At 39.5% G+C, this 16,763-nt stretch overlaps 1 protein-coding gene across 1 annotated transcript; it reads left to right on the forward strand.

The window, feature by feature from the left end:
• The first annotated feature begins 921 nt into the window (after positions 1-921).
• glt8d2 (glycosyltransferase 8 domain containing 2) lies at positions 922-10,659 on the forward strand. Its single transcript, XM_023420395.2, has 10 exons — positions 922-1,048; positions 4,437-4,480; positions 6,037-6,129; positions 6,356-6,557; positions 6,641-6,758; positions 6,858-6,942; positions 8,618-8,730; positions 9,036-9,202; positions 9,615-9,727; positions 10,433-10,659. Exons 2-10 carry the CDS (start codon positions 4,462-4,464, stop codon positions 10,609-10,611), a joined length of 1,089 nt encoding a protein of 362 aa, XP_023276163.1. The 5' UTR covers positions 922-1,048; positions 4,437-4,461; the 3' UTR covers positions 10,612-10,659.
• The last annotated feature ends 6,104 nt before the right edge of the window (positions 10,660-16,763 follow it).

A 16,763-nucleotide genomic window follows, 5' to 3' on the forward strand; every position in this document is an offset into this window, starting at 1 on the left:
GGTAGATTAAATGTTTCTATCTTGATGGAAAAAGCTTAATAACCATGATAAATGTTAATGAATTATTGTATAACCCACATTTACATTTATATTATAAGGACAGAACATATGAAGTACAAAAAGTAATTTATTGAGGCATATAACTTATTCATATACAGACTCAAAGGAAAAAAAAAACATTATGCAATCATAACAATATGAAGAACAAGGTGAATAACCCTTTGACCACATGGGTATCTAGCTTATATGTAAACATGATTAGATAACTGTGATATAATATGATTTTTTTTCAAATTTAAAACACATATTAAACAAAATACCATGTTTCTTAAGTCAAGCATTACGTGTAACAAATAATTGATTAGATATATGTTTTGAAAAATTAAATCATTATTAATTATCAGCAAATAATTAATGAATTACAGGATCAATATCAGAAATATTCACAAAGACCAAACTAATATAACTTAATCCAAGAAATGTGACGAGCCAAACTTGAACTAGGGATAAACTTTAGTTGTCCTTTGCAGCAAGAGTGACACCGTTGGCATTATGGGAAATGTCGTTTTTGTGGTGACGTGTGATTTGGTTGCCAAAAATGTTTTTGATCAGTTATTTGTCACAGGATGTGTTCTTAATAGTAATTTACCTCGTATTAACATAATACATAGGCGCTTTAAGTAGATGTCAGCCCGATGGTTGAAATAGGGCAGCCTCGGTGTAATTTTTTGTGATGACCATCATAGATTCTTTTTTGTTGCAAGTCACAAACAAGGAGCAAATCTGTTTTCACAGCAGAAATTAATCTTTCAGTGTCACTGCTATTATTCTGTGAAGTGGGGCAAGCTAATACAGTTTCTGGCTAAATGTCAGAGCGCTGGTGAACAGGATGAGTCACATCTGGAGGGAAGACGGAGAAAAAAAAGGTGCATGGGAGAGAAGAAAAGTGGGCTGCGGGTGAGGGTGAGTCTCAGTCCTCAGAGATTTTACAACATGGACCATGAACACTAGGAATGAGACTGACCATAACCACCACCCTCTTTTTCTGGTGAGTACATTTCAGACACTTTTAATGTGTTTTAAATTGTGCTACATGACAGTCACACACTCTTCCTCCCATGTCTCTGTCTCCTAAAACGCACATTTACTTGTTTTGCAGTTATATGTCTATTGTGTGCTGTGAAATATGTTTCTTGTATTTTGTGTTTACATTATGTAGCCCTGATGTACTGTAAAAAAAGAAAATAACTTTTTGTCCTGCTACACTGAAAAAAATATCCATCTTTAAAAGTTAGTCTATTTACCTTTTAACTTTTTGGAAACTCAGCAAATGTATGCTGCATGACACAGTTTCACTCATTTTCATCACAATTTCATATTGTTCTGGAGATGAGTGCCAGGTTTTTGTTAAATACTGCAGCCCACGAGGGGAGTGATCTGCCTGCTCTCAGCTTGTTTCAGACTTTGGGAGATTTTCTTCTATAGTTTTTCTGTGTTGTCAAAAAAAAAGAACTACTTTATCGAAGTAAGCATTTTTTGCAGTGTGATGACTTATGTGGTCTGGTTTGGACCCCCATCCCCCATCCCACACACTCACACTCACATGCTCAAACACACACACACACACACACACGTGCGCACACACACAGATATGTTTCCATCACTTCAGTGAACATTGCATGACTTACATTGACTTACATTCATTTCCTGGAAAGTTACCCTAACCCTAATCACTGCTTGCCTAATTCTAACCTTAACATTAACTTAAACCTTAAACCTTGAACGAATCCCAACTTTAAACAAAGTCTTCATGATTGACATTATGGGGATTTGCTTTTTGTCCCCAGAAGAACATCGAGTCCCTGCAGTGTGACTGTGTGAACAGATTTATGAGCACTACAAACTCAGACACACAATTATTTGCCAACTTTTAGGAACTTCTTTTGAAGAGCAAAAAAACTAGTTTTCTACCTAGCAGCTGGCTGCTACATAATAAAAAATGATTCAAAGTAGCGTTGTTCCTCAAGGATGTCCTGAGAAAGCCATTTACTTAAAGTAATGTAAAACACAGTGAAGACTTTCTGTTCTGGTAACTTTTATTTGACAAATTAAAAAAAAAAGATACAGAAATGTAATAAAATAATATGAGAGTTCATATTCAGTGGGGAAAATCTGCAAAGCACTGATAATGCACATTCGGATTGGTGCTCATATTACATATGAAGTAAGCTGATAGTAATTTGTCCCGACAGGATTATCGATTGTTCGAATGCAGGCCACAGACAGCATGTTAGGCAGCTCTGCCTTCTGCGAGGGGTGTATCTGAAGCTAATCAGCTCCAGATGGTTTCAGCTAGTTTTACTCTAAACAGGGACAAACAAGTAAACCGCTGCAGTCCAGTTTAGCCTGCAGGTTCGTGAGGAAAAGCAGAAAAAGGAAAACAAACAGAGTAGGTGTCACACTCATTGATCCGATTAAATTAATGTTGGTCACAATGAGGCGATAAGTTGTTCAGAGTTTGAGAAGGTTGGGATGTACGGTATGTTGGGTCATTTTATTGTGCAAGCATTTGTATCAGTGTAGTTATATGAAAGTTTAAAAAGCTGGCAGGCAAGTAGATTCGTGAATAAAGCCCTGGCATCAGGAAGGAAGGAAGTGGTGGAAGGACAAAATGCAGCCATGTGTGTTTTCCAGTGTCTCCCGGCCTTGGGGCTCAGTGACTTTACTGCAGGTCAGGTCACGCTGGCAGTTTGTCACAGTCATACAATGTATGTCTAGTCCAACTTATGTCTTTCAGTGTTTGTTGCTTTGGAGGCATCCCAGCCAACCCCTCCTTAGGATACACTCACCACTCACCTGTTTGTTCATGCAATTATCCAATCAGCCAGTCACGTGGCAGCAAGGCAATGTATACAATCCTGCAGACACAGCTTCAGTTAATGTTCACATCAAACATCAGAATGAGGAATAAATGTGATCTGGGTGACTTTGACTGTGGCTGGTTTGAGTGTTTCTGAAGCTGCTGATCTCCTGGATCCTGGATTTTCGAAAGTTTTGACTCAGAATGGAGCCAAAAACAAAACCATTCAGTGAGCAGCAGCTCTGTGTTGATGAGAGAGGTCAGAGGTCAGAGGAGAATGGACAGACTAGGTCAAGCAGCCAGAAGAGCTATGGTCACTCAGATAACCGCTCTTAACAACAACGATAAATCTGGCATTGATTTGATTTTTAGTATTTACAAGCCTCTTCTCTGCACTTCAGTGTCAGTGTGGCAATAAATCTTTCTTTTTATATGATTCTTCTCGCAAATCAGCAGCCGAATGTTTTGCAGATTCCATTTCAGCCAATTTCCTATTGTTTCATCCCCATTTACATATTTATACAATACTAATAAATGTAATGAGTTTTTAATGTTAATGTTAATTATTCCTGGAGGATAGTTAAAGATTAAACATAAATATAAATAAATATAAACATAAATTATTAATATATATTTGCTCTTGAAAAATGACATCCCACTGATAATTTACAAAATGGCGGCTATAGGGTCAGTCTGGCCATTCCAACTCTTGGTATACATGTGATCAATCATGTGATCCCCTGGGTTGCTCTTAAAGAAGGAAATTACTTGATAAATTATAATTCATCACATTCAGCCAAACTTCTTTACTCTTAAAGGTCCATATAGTACAAAGGTAGATGTCCATGTGTTGTTTGATTTTAAAGCAGGTCTAGGTTCTATATTAATATTGTGAAAGTATCAAAGCCTCAGTCCACAGAGAAATGCACACAGCCTGTATTCAGAAACTGAGCCTTAAAACCAGCCGTCAGGAGGTCTGGAACTTTGTGATGTCACAACAAAGCAGTCACTGCCCTCAGCCATGCCCAAGCCCCGCCCACCTGGACCCGTGATACAACCTTGCAGGATTTGGTTTCTCTGAGTGTTTACCTGAAATCTGCTATACTTTTATTCAACCACTCATAAAACAGTCAGCCAATCAGAAGACAGGATCAGAGCCTTCTCTTTTCAGATTGGATCACTGACCTGTTGTTACTAGAGCTCCATAGAGAAGCCTGAGAGAGGAGACGTAAAACTACATTGAGATGGTTTTTGGTTCTTAAAACCTCAAATATATCTTCTTATGATCAACACTTCAACTAAAACACAGGAGAAGAGTAAAATATGGAGTTTTAAGTTGCTACTTTGGAGATTTCTGTGTGTGATTCTTAGAAGTTTAGGAAAATGTCATCTTTTTAAGTCACTTTCAGCTGTGTTGGCAGGTTAATACTCCACTGAGGGAACGGCCAAATCCTTCATTGCTGCGTACATTATTATTAAAGCCAAGAAATATTTCATCTTTTGTTTCTCTGAAAGTGAACTTCTCTTCAGTGACCTAATATCTCTCCATTTCTCTTTTCTCTGTTTATGTTTGCAGATGTTGCTGGAACCAAACATGAAATATGGCTCTCCTGAGAAAAAGTAAGTCAAAATAACGCATGATATAAATGTAATATGGCTGATTTATGGTCTCAGGTGAAAGAAAATTTAAATGAGAAAAAAAAGGAAAAGTGTTCATGCCTGTCTCCACTTCCTGTAGCTGTGCAGTAACAGACAGACTCGAATATTTGCTTGTAGTTTAAAAGTCATATGGACCATAGTGTGAGTTTAGTTTTGTGTTAAAAGTGAGGTTTAGTTGGTGTAGCCATAGCCAGTGTAGGACCCCCTAATTTCTCTGTAGTGAAAGTAACAGGAAAGCATCTAGCTTGCATGCATGTGCACTAAATGTGTATGGTTGTTGGGGGAGGGTTTAATTAGGTAACCAGATGACAGGGTGTAAGGAGTTAAATTTTATGACTCCATGCAGTGTGTGAACAGCAGTTTGGACTCAGTGCTAAATGCTTGCAGCCGTTTGCCTCCGAAATGAAATTTTACCAACAAAAAAAGATTTTATGTTTTAAATTTGTGATAATTAACAATATTTATTTGCATGTTTTAATTTCACCCGACGATACTTGATCCTTGAGAAAATCTGCCATATTTTGGCTGGTGAAACATTTATGCTAGAAAAAAAAAAAAATAAGGCAGAAAGTTCAGTTTTTAAAAATCAGATTCTAAAACATCTGAAAAACTACATCTGTGCCGTCCTCGATCTGTGTCAGTATAAAGTATTTCAGCCAAAAACTGCCGTGCAGGTAGCATATTGTCCAGAATTATTCATAGCACCTGGATGAGCAGCTGAAAATGATAGGAGTGGCTTGTAACTGGTTTCAGATGGGTATGTGATTCTCCTCTCTCTCTAGTCTGCCTGGCAGCTGGTGGAAATTCTCCATACTCAGATTAAAACACAGCGTGTACGTCTGTGACTTTGTGAGGAAATCATTACATTAAAACATCGGCCTGGTTTACACAGCTTGTTTGGTGCTAAAACAACCAAACAGTTCATCGACAGAAACTTAATCAGCAACAGTTTGGATAATGACTCAATTGTTTCAAGTAATAGTTTCTCATTATGTTTCTTACTGTAAAAAATATTGTGTTTGAGAAGATTCATTACAGTCTGTTAAGTATGGAGCTAGCTAAAGCCTGGAGGCAATTAGCTTAGGTGTGCAATCAAAGACTGGAAGTGCACTAGTTAACACATTCTGCTTCATTCGTTTAATCTGTACTTTGTTTGAAGTACAATATTTATATGTATATGTATATGCTGGTAGGTGTATTTTTAAAACTTGGACAAACCAAGCTAGCCACTTATGATGCTAGCTAGCAATATGAAGACGTGACCTCAGGCTTTGTAACCTCACGATGGGAATTTTCATTATTATTTGACATTTTCTGGATTCAACCATTTAAAAAAGAGAACAGATTATGTGATGAAGTAAACCGTCATGATCTGTTGTACCACTGAATGTTTGAAGGGAAATTCATTGAAAAACAAGCAGTAAAACAGCTTCTGAAATCGCTCACTACTGTCAGTGCTAACTGCACTGTGCTAATTGCACAGTGAGGACTGACTCCTGCCTCTTCCTGTGTTGCAGTTAATCATGTCCTCCTGCTGCTGCTGCTGCTGATGTTGTGCCTGCTCCTTCACAACACACTGCTCAGAGCCTCCACTCGGCCCAAACTCTCAGGTACATCCGCTCAGGTTTTATCCACGTCTTTTATTTTTCATGATTCGTGTTTTATGAATTTATGGACAGTAAAAAAAAAACACACCAGTCGTATCTTTCAACAAATCCTGTAGCTTGCAAATACAGTGAGTGTCACTAGCATTTTTGTTTTGTGACCTCCGTTTAATTTCATTTTAATTATCATGTCAGCGTCCTCATGTAACCTGCTGTCTCTGATTCCTCTCAGATCACTGGAAGAACCTTGGCAGTGCACCTCAAGCCCCTGCAGTGAGAGTGTCAGAGGTGGATAATGTCATCCCCGTCATCATCTGTGCATCCGAGGAGCGTATGGGTGGAACCATGGCGACCATCAACAGCATCCATAGCAACACCGACGCCAATGTTTTCTTCTATATTGTCACATTTCGCGATGCCGTGAAACTGACAAGGTTTGTCACTTGGGAGCCGACATCACAGTGTTATCGCTTATCAAGTTTATTTATCTAATCCAACTCTCTTTGCCTCTTCTCAGGCAGTACATTGAGAAGACTAAACTGAGAGGCATCCGGTATAAGATCCTGGAGTTTAACCCCATGGTTCTACGAGGGAAAGTGAAGCCGGATTCCTCTCGACCGGAGCTGTTACATCCGGTGAGTTCTGGCTTTGCTTTTGTTCAAGCAGCAATACAAACGTTTGACGTGAAGCTTCGGTTTCAGTTTAGGTGAAACAACTTTGCTTTTATTTTGCAGCTCAACTTTGTTCGCTTTTACATACCTCTGCTTGACATCAACCATAAGAGGGTGATATACTTGGATGATGATGTCATCGTGCAGGGTACGTATATGTGACCATCCAGGAAAGTCAATGATCCCCTCCAGGTGTGTTTTAAACATATAAAGAGACTGTTTGAAATAATAATTTGCACCTGGTAGGATTGTTCCACAGAAAACATTTCCCTAACAAAAATATTGCAGACACAAGACACTTTATTTGTCATTATAGACATACAACGAAATTATGTTTGGTAACTCTGAGACTAGGAACGGTAGAAAAGAAGATTAAATGAGTTAAATCTGAAGATAGATAGATAGATAGATAGATAGATAGATAGATAGATAGATAGATAGATAGATAGATAGATAGATAGATAGATAGATAGATAGATGGCAGGTTAACAGGGACAGTGTGAAAGTGCCCGGTTTAAGTCTAATAAACTTACTTTGTTTAGCTGAATGAGCAAAATTCAGGATTGTTCTTAACTATACCTAATAACTGCAGATTTAGTTCCAGATGTGAAAGTAATACATGCAGAGGTTTGTAGGTCATTATGAAAACAGGACACACTACATCAGTGGTGACACACTACATCCTGTGAGCTGGGGCCCAATCATTTGCAAACAAGCACAATTTTGGTGAAATGATGTAATAATAAAAAAATTTATACTAATATAAAAAATGTCAGTATGTAACTTTTTCTGTAACTTTGATTGTTTCTCTCATAACTTATGAAGCAGACGTTCAGCAGGTTTTTACCAGCAGCTGAATTCTCCACAGAGGTGTCCTCCTCTCCACAACAAACACACCAGGAGATTAAAACCAGTACAAACACCCAGAAAACAGTTTACCTTTAAAAATCAGAGATTCATGGCGCCTTGGCGGCTCAGCTGTTCACCTGGTAGAGAGCATACCACAACGGCTTAGTCCTACCTGCAGCTGCCGGGGTTTCACACCAGCCTGACTCTCATGTCTCTCTCACTGTAGCTATCTGAATAAAGGCAAAATGCGAAAAAAATCAGTAATTCACAGCGGACACATGATGTCTAGCATTAGCTGGAAACTGAGACTGCTTACCTTTGATTCTTTAATAAATTATGAACCAGACGTTCAACAGGTTTTTCCCGGTTAATCCACAGTGATCTCCTGCTCTTCATAAGAAACATACCAGGGGATTAAAACCGTTAATGAATAAAGCTGTTTCACTTTTTAAAAAAATCAGTGATGCTCTTCAGCTGAAACAGGACAGGACGTCTCCAGCTGAAGAGCTGAGCTGTCTAACACTTGCCTGCCTTTTTTTTCTATGATAACTTAAGGTCCAATAGTCCGATGACTAAAATCCTTCATCAGGTTAAAATATGGCCTGTGGTTGAAAATGCTCAAAGTGTGAAAAGTGGATGTAGCGTAAAACTAGATAAAAGTCAATCATCTCGGATGTGGGCCGGATGTGGGCCGGATGTGGGCCGCCAACATTTTCAAGTGGCCATGAGTTGGAAAATGTCGGGAAACACTGACCTACATCAACTTTATGAGTAACTTCAGGAGTAAGAACTTCCACATCCATAAACATTATTATCATTCATTAAAAATAATCAATCTAATTGCTCAGGGATGAATGTCTGTTCTCAAACTATTAGTGAATGTTGTTTAGTTTGTCAAGCATGTTGGATTATTGTGTGGTGACAGGTGGAGAGTCTGTGTGTATACTTCACCTAAAGGTTGTCATGTTTTCAAGGAGACATCAAGGAGCTGTATAACATGAAACTGAAGCCGGGACACGCTGCTGCGTTCGCCACCGACTGCGACCTGCCCTCCACGCACGAGATGGTGCGCAGCATCGGCATGCAGGTGGATTTTTATTTCTTCTATCACTCTGTGTTATTATGTCATAGCTGGAAAATCAGACCCGGAGGAAACACTGGATCCTGAAGTTGAATGTGAATTGGTTTGCTTGTTGCGTTAAGCTAATATCAGTAGATGTGTACAGTCCATGTGCGTGTGAAAGTATTTTTTGATTACACTTTAAACTTTAAAGTTAATCATTCGACTCTGAAGTGGATTCATGAGAAATGTATTATGAGCCGCCTTTCTCAGGTGACCTCTGATTGTAGACTCTGAAATGTGGTGTCCTGTCCTCTGAGCTCGTCCCCTAGACAACCTACATGGGCTTCCTGGACTACAGGAAACAGGAAGTAAGAGACCTGGGAATTAACCCCAGAGACTGCTCCTTCAACCCTGGAGTGTTTGTGGCAGATCTCAGCGAGTGGAAGAAACAGAAGATCACCAAACAGCTGGAGAGATGGATGGAGGAGAATTTCAGGTAAGATCTGGTTTGGAGAATTACTCCCTTAGTTGCTGGACAGTCATTTGTTTGGCAAAAGACATATCAAAGGAATATAACTCCTATTCCAATGTACAAAATAAGTACAATTTCCAGAACCTATTGTGTTTTAAAATAAGAACCAGTCAATAAACTGTTAGTGAGGAGCATCTGTGATGATAAGAATGTCTCAGGACTTCCTCCATCTGGTTGCTGAAAACAATGCAAAGATGTTTAAGTAAAGTTATTATCATAACCAGCTGTTTTCCATGTCCGGCACTTTCAACTGCATTTTATGAATCGAAGCTTTTGTATAAATATCAGCTTTTATTTTTTAAGAACTTTTCGTTTCTAAAGAAGTAGAAGCATCTGTGTGATCAGACCCCTTCCCCTCTCTCTCTCTCTCCACCAGGCAGAACATATACAGCAGTGCCATGGCAGGAGGTGTGGCCACTCCACCCATGCTGATAGTTTTCCACGACAAATACACAACGCTGGACCCGCTGTGGCACGTCAGACACCTCGGTGAGATCCTCACTTTTCATACACTGATGAATTTCACCGTGAGTTCCTGAATGGCACGGTGGAACCTGAGATGCAAAAACTAGTTCAAACGAAACAGGTGTTTCCTTTGTACATTTACTTATTTATGAGAATTTGGTGCTATTTTATTGAAGGTTTTGTCAGTATATAACTTAGTGAAAACGGAGCTCAACTAACCTGGGCCTCTCAATAACAAGTAAGAAAATATCCTCTAATTTTAAGATGCTATAATACTTATAAGGAATCTTAGCTTGCTTCATGCTAAACATTTTATACCAGTAAGAGTAAACTGATTGTAAATGAATGCAATATGTATTACTGAGTGTGCACATCAATGAGAAGTGTAATAATAATTCATAATGACAGGTACACCGGCCATGCATTGTGAAAAACTAGAGCTAAATAGCTGTCATTGAACATACAAATATACATTCTAGACAAGATTAACAAAAATAATAAATAGCAAAATATTACAATAGAGAAGCAGGTAATTTACCATATAAAATATCCCATAGATAGATAGATAGATAGAAAGATAGATACTTTATTAATGATAATATTAATCATTTATTAATCAATCAATGGCAAGCGCACTCATTATTTCTGATACACACAGACATACAGGGAAACTATAATATCGTAGCTCTTCCCTCAAGTCAGTTTCAAACAGCACTCCTGTTCTCCCAGGCTGGAGTCCAGACGCCCGCTACTCTGAGAGCTTCCTCCAGGAGGCTCGGCTGCTGCACTGGAACGGACCGTTCAAACCCTGGAACTATCCTGCTGTTCACCTGGATCTGTGGGAGAGGTGGTTCATCCCAGACCCCTCCGAAAGATTCTCCTTGGTACGACCTGATAGCGAAAGCTGAGGTCAGCTGCTGTCAGCATGTAGAGCTGAAGACCTACTTGGACAGAGGGGGGAAGGGGGGGGGGGGGGGGGGGGGGGGTAATAGGAAACATACAGGGGAGATGCTGAGGAATGTTCTTGAGGGTGAAAGGTTGTGGGTTGTGTCGGTGGAGTCGGCGCTCTACGTGTTGCTAAATGCAAGTAAAATGTGACTTACCTGCTGTTGACAGATACCTGTAAACATATTAGAATATCAATAGTAGGAATGTGTTCAAAGTGAAAACGACAACAAAGATCTTTGTCTTTGTAAAATGTGGTAATAAGCTGCAGAAAATCTCTTTCCTTGCTAACTTGAAATAAATTTTCAAAACTCCTTCTTTTTTTTCACATTTTCTGGTCTTTATTTTCATCCATACTTCAGACATGGCATTGGAATCTTGAGGTAAACAGAATGATATGTCACTGATACATTACTATAATGACTAACTACAGGCTCCTGGACATTGTTGTGCCAGGAATTAAATAAGATTACAGCATTTTGCCTTCCTTCTTTTTAGATGTCAAAGTTAAAACCTGCGTTAATTGATATTTTTCTGCTCTCTGGATGGCAGTGTTAGTCAGTCGGGGGACACAACTTTGGTCTTGGTCCATTGCAGAGACATTTTCTACAGACGTTCATGGTGCCAAGAGAAGGAGTCTTGAAGTGGTAGTTCAGGTGCACTTGTGCGTTTGTTGAGTTTGTGGATTACAAGGAGGGTCTGGTCTCTTTCTATAACGTAGATGCTGCAGCTTTTATCGACTCCTTTAGTGGCTGTAACTTCACTGAGAAACTCTGAAAACTGAGATATTCTGTCATTGACTCGTTGTTCTATTAGTGGGAAAAACTCTGTCCATCTTGTGCATTAGACTAAGAACTTCTGTTGATTATTGTTTCTAAAATATCTCAATACTACTTTCTGGAGCAGAACAGCCATTTTCCCATTCAGGGACAGTAAATTTCATTTCAGGAGCTTCACCTTAAATTCACCTTAAATCTTTGTTAGTTTTACATTTGTAGACTGCAGGTCTCTTCAAATACACGAATCACTAGACAGAATCACTGGAGTACGTGTGTTCTCCGAGGGTTGGTGCAGTGTTGGCCCAGCTCCACTAGGAGGCGCCAGAGCAAAGGTAAAGATCCTTAATGGAGCCACTGTGGTTTCTTCTCTGATTGTTCAGGAGTTGTAAAATCAGTTCACTTTCCAAATAATTTCACCTTTTACTTAATTTGCAATCAATCATTTTTCCAATACATAATTGCAAACTACACATTATATTTTGTACTTCCTGTGGGCCAAAATAGCAATGTGACACATCATGAAAATACCAACATGCAGTATGGATGAATACAAACAAATATGTTAATAATTCCACAATTTATTGGTTGATTTCTATATATTACTGGTTATTTTACTTTGTTTTTGTCCACACATTTCCATGGGAGGAGTCAGTTCTTTAGTGTTATTGAATGACATTGACTCCTGAATCAGAGACCATGTTAAATTTCACTTTGTGTGTTCTACGTTTTGTTGCTGTTTGTTTTATTTGCTGCTTTAAGATAAAATGAAAATAACAATATCTATGTAAAAAAAAAATTTGACCCACTATGACTATTATATCACTTGTTTTTTCTTTTTAGTTGCTTTTCTTTTTTTAATAAAATCACAGAATTGATGGAAATCATCAAATACACTCTGGGGGTCTATAAGATCCGTGTCCAGGACTTCTCTCTCTTCTCTTGCCGACTTGTGTCTTATTATGAGAGAAACACGTTATTGCTGGCGTATGGAGATAATCTGTGGCTGAATACAGTTAGTTTGAATTTTAATTAGAATGAAATACCTTTCACACTCAAACAAACACTCTGGGAGTCTCAGCCTCTTACCTTCTGTCAGTTAAAGACATTCTTTCTCTCTGACGTCACAGGTCTTAAATGGTCTTAAATCTCAGCCTGGGATTTATTTCACTGTTTTGCTTTCTTGCCTGAGAAGACAAAAACTCCTGTCAATAAATATAAGTCCTAATAACAGATGCTAATTTACATGGGCATGTGCATGGAGCTACAAATTACATGTGAATTTTAAGAGAAAATACTTTTGTCAGACACATTAAAGTTGTATTTGCTCATTAGTTGAGGGAGTTGATGCCCTCTCTTATTTCAGGAATGATGTTATTCAAGCACCGCGTTGTTTTGAACATCCATCAAGGGTTACCTAGGGTTAAGGTCACAGGTGTGTGTGTGTGTGTGTGTGTGTGTGTGTGTGTGTGTGTGTGTGTTTGTGCCTTTCCTCCTCTTGGAATCTGTTGAAGCGTTACTGGACAGTGGGAGCTGGCGCTGGCGTGCATCAGAGGTGGAGGTGTGTTTGCTGTTTCACGTCATCATGACGTCAGAGTTCAGGTTGTTGTGGAGTTGTTGGACCCTGACGCACCACTTCAGCAGGATGCCAGAGCCTGACAACTGATGAGGCACCGAGCTAAACATCTGCTCCGGAACTGAAAGATGTTTAGCTAATTCAAACTGACCACATCTTTTGAGCAATACCACTGACTCAGTGTTTGCTGTATCCTCCATCTCCTGACACTGCAGGCCTTCAAAGCTCGCTCTCTGATCTGCTCACTGTGGCAAATAAATGAGGCTGCGTTGCTTCTAAAGCAATAGTTGGACATTTTTCGGGAAATGCTTATTTGCTCTCTTGCCAAGGGTCAGATGAGAGGATCAATGCCACTATCACGTCTGAAGAATATGAGGCTACAACCAGCAGCTGGGTTGCTTTGCTTAGCATAAAGTAGCATAGGGGGAAACAGCTAGTGTGGCTCTTTCCAAAGGCGACACAATCCACCTCCCAGCACCTCTAAACCTCTCTATTAAAAAAAAAATCTTTTTTGGCAGGTGGGGGTGGGGGTGGGGCGTTTAATGCTTTTATTTGACAGGACAGTGAAGAGAGACAGGAAACAGAGGGGGAATGACATGCAGCAAAGAGTCTGGCTGGCCGGGAGTCAGACCGGGGACTCGCTGCGTCCCAAGCAGTTGGCTATCAGCTCGCTCCATGAAGCTCACTATTTTACACGTTATATTTTTGCTTGTGTGTAAAAGTGTAAAGAAACTTGAGGTTTTACAGAGAGGTATGTACCAGGCTGTCTCTTGACCCGGCGCAGTGACTTCCTAGAGTCTTGTGCTGATTGCGACGTTGCCAAGCAAAACTCCAGGAAGTCACTGCACTTATCTGGAAAAGATATAAAATTGATGAAATCTGTTTTCAGAATAAAAGAGCTTTTGTCTTTTTAGCATCAAGTTGAAGTTCGAGTTTCTGCCACAGCCATATGCACACATGATTGTTGCTCATATATATATAATCTGGTTTGGTAGTCATGTTTTTATATAATTGAATCCATATACTTTGCAGATTCTCACGTGTGACACGGCCGCTGTAATTCTACAATTTCCCTTTGAGCTTAATAAAGCGCTCTATCTATGTGATGATTCTTACGTTGCAGGTTGATCATCAGGACAGTTTGCTTGTATTGCGGCGTGCTGCGATTTGTTGCTTCGATGAGCTGGCTATATGAGCGAGTTGACTCAGTGTTATCATATGCACCCCACACAGTCAGACATGTGCACTGCCGTACCTGTAAGCACACGCAACAGTGACATCACGCTGTGTGGAAAACACCCTGAGAATAATGGAGAATTTAGATGTTAAAAAATCAACATCAATTCAAAAATAAAAGAGAGAGAAAAGAATCTGATGAAACTCTGGAAACTTTGTACTCAGAACTTGTGCAGCTGATGATGATAACATGACATTTGTATCTTACACATCACCGTGGAGACCAGCAGAGAGTGAAGTCACCCAGGTCTTGTGTTAAGCAGGGCCTTGCCCTGTGAGGAGACTATGTGAAAGACTGCACGTATGCTGATCACAGCTGGCTGACGGGGCAGGAGGAGCAGACGCTGTGTGTGTGTGGAGCGTGGTGTGCAGTCACGTTTACCTTTGCTTTATGGAGACTGCAGATCTTGTGACATCACTGCCCCTCTGATGGGTTTTCCACAGATTAGTTTCCCCTGCTCTGCCAAAAAGTCCTAACTCTGGAGTTTAGAGACATCACATGATTTACATCTTCAGTAGGGTTGCCTGGAAACTAAGTAATTACTTTGCATTTGATGTATTATCGATCAATAAACTCTTGTGACTGTGTCCTAATTGTTATAAATTTGCATAGCTCCTGAGTACATCGTGAACTTTCAACCAAATTTGGAGGACATGTGCACATATATGTGGACAGCCAGTAAAAGTGGCCCCACAGTAAACGTGTAAATGTAAATGGTAATTACATTGATACTTCAACTCTTGCACCAGTTACTCTTGTACTGTAATAGAGTCTAACATGATTTGCATTTTTTTTTTTCAACTCAGCTTTCAGTATCAGCCACACAACGTTAGCAATAATCTATCAGCACACAATGTATGTATGTGCAAGTGGCAATCTTAGAAAACGTTTTAATTGATGGAATGTGATGCTGCAATTAACCCGTGAATTATGTTCACTCATAACAAAATGTGCTCTTGAAGCTGCAACAGCTGCCGACAGTTGCACTGCATTTTCTATCAGAAACACTGATTTTCGTAGAGGTTTTTGGTCTTTTCATGGGATTTGTTGACAATAAAAAAATAATAGAAATATTTTTCTTGACAATGATGGTCTTTGAGGGAGCAGAGAGCCGGACAATCCAAAATGGAGGAAGCTAACATAGCTCGCTAGCTATGTTGTGCCACTGACATTCATGTAACCTCTATGTTACAAGTACGTCTTTTGAATAGTATCTGAACTCATTGTCGCATTAGTTTCCCTATTCATTAACTTTTTATGGAACAAAGTGTCGAGTTATGATGATCAAACAGAAGTAAAGAGGCCAGTAGAGGGAAAATAGAGAGAATCTCCCAGAGCTGTTTAGCTGCAGCTTGATTCATTCACATGGCCAAACACCACAAAGAGTAAGTTAGAGAATATGAATATGTTTTGTGTGCGTGACAGAGAGCGTTGATAATAGACTATCAGTGTTGAATGGTGGTATCTTCTGGCCAATCGGTGCGCCAGCTGCATGATAGTTATTTGGTGTCCACATCAGGCTGTATTGATTGGTGGCTATAATGGACTAATGGACTCGTGCAAGTGCCAGCATGAAAAATATTGCAGTCAAAGGGCAGACACATCCATGATGGGACTGATCATGGAATATTATGATTCCTAACTTGACTTGGTTACTTGGTAAAGTGACATTTTTGTGAATGAGTAGTTCCTACATGGTAGCTCAAGCGTTTGCCTGGGACACACATGGATATCATGTAATCCTTACTTTTCTAAGACACAAGGAACTGGAATGCTAAGCTGGGAATGACCAATAATTTACTTTGTTTTTTCATGTGTACCTTTTTTAAACAAAAAAATGAAACGACATATTTGTGACCCATTTGTAAAGATTTATAAAAGAGGTCTTCAGTCGGATCAAATGAGCTGTGTCCCACAGACAGTGCACAGAAGTCAGTGAGTATTAAGTGATGAACTAACACGTTGCTGGTTTTGGTCTTTTCATGGAATCTGCTGACAATAGGAAAAGTATAGAATAAAGTCAGCCTCATTCTTTAAAGGTGAATGCTTTACACTAAATACATAAAGAGGAGAGGGATCTACCATCCAACAGCTCTTCACAAAAACTTGATGTTCTTCCATACATTCTCTTATGGCTTCTCTATTATGTGTTATGTAATGCAGTTATTTTGGCAGTCTGTAATATATGACCTTAGAATGCAGTGTTCCTTCAGATCCTGAAAACCTGTTAACCTACAGAAAGTCTAAATTTACACCACACTATTACAGTCAATTACTGTACAGCTGCAGCAATGTGGAGCAGGCGGTTAACTCTCAGATCCTGCAGTCTATGTTTGAGTGCACATGTGATTGCAGTGTCATGTCTACTTTTCCCTAACATGAGCTGTCTCAGATGCTCTCTTGGTGGGAACATGTGACTTGTATCCCGTGTTTGTTTCCACCCACAAATCCAAGTTTAAAACAGTGATCACTGGAGGTAAATGGTGTTTATGCTTATAGCGACCAAAATGTATACCCACAGTCTGC

Source organism: Seriola lalandi, unplaced genomic scaffold (assembly GCF_002814215.2).
Source record: "Seriola lalandi dorsalis isolate HSWRI2012SDOR001 ecotype SW California unplaced genomic scaffold, Sedor1 jcf7180002054641, whole genome shotgun sequence".
NCBI classification, from domain to species: domain Eukaryota; kingdom Metazoa; phylum Chordata; class Actinopteri; order Carangiformes; family Carangidae; genus Seriola; species Seriola lalandi.

Bases quoted from the DNA above. Each gene is read 5' to 3' on its own strand.
- glt8d2 (XM_023420395.2), top strand. The intron at 6,558-6,640 runs GTTTGTCACTTG...GCCTCTTCTCAG, and splicing joins GATGCCGTGAAACTGACAAG to GCAGTACATTGAGAAGACTA. The intron at 9,203-9,614 runs GTAAGATCTGGT...TCTCTCCACCAG, and splicing joins TGGATGGAGGAGAATTTCAG to GCAGAACATATACAGCAGTG.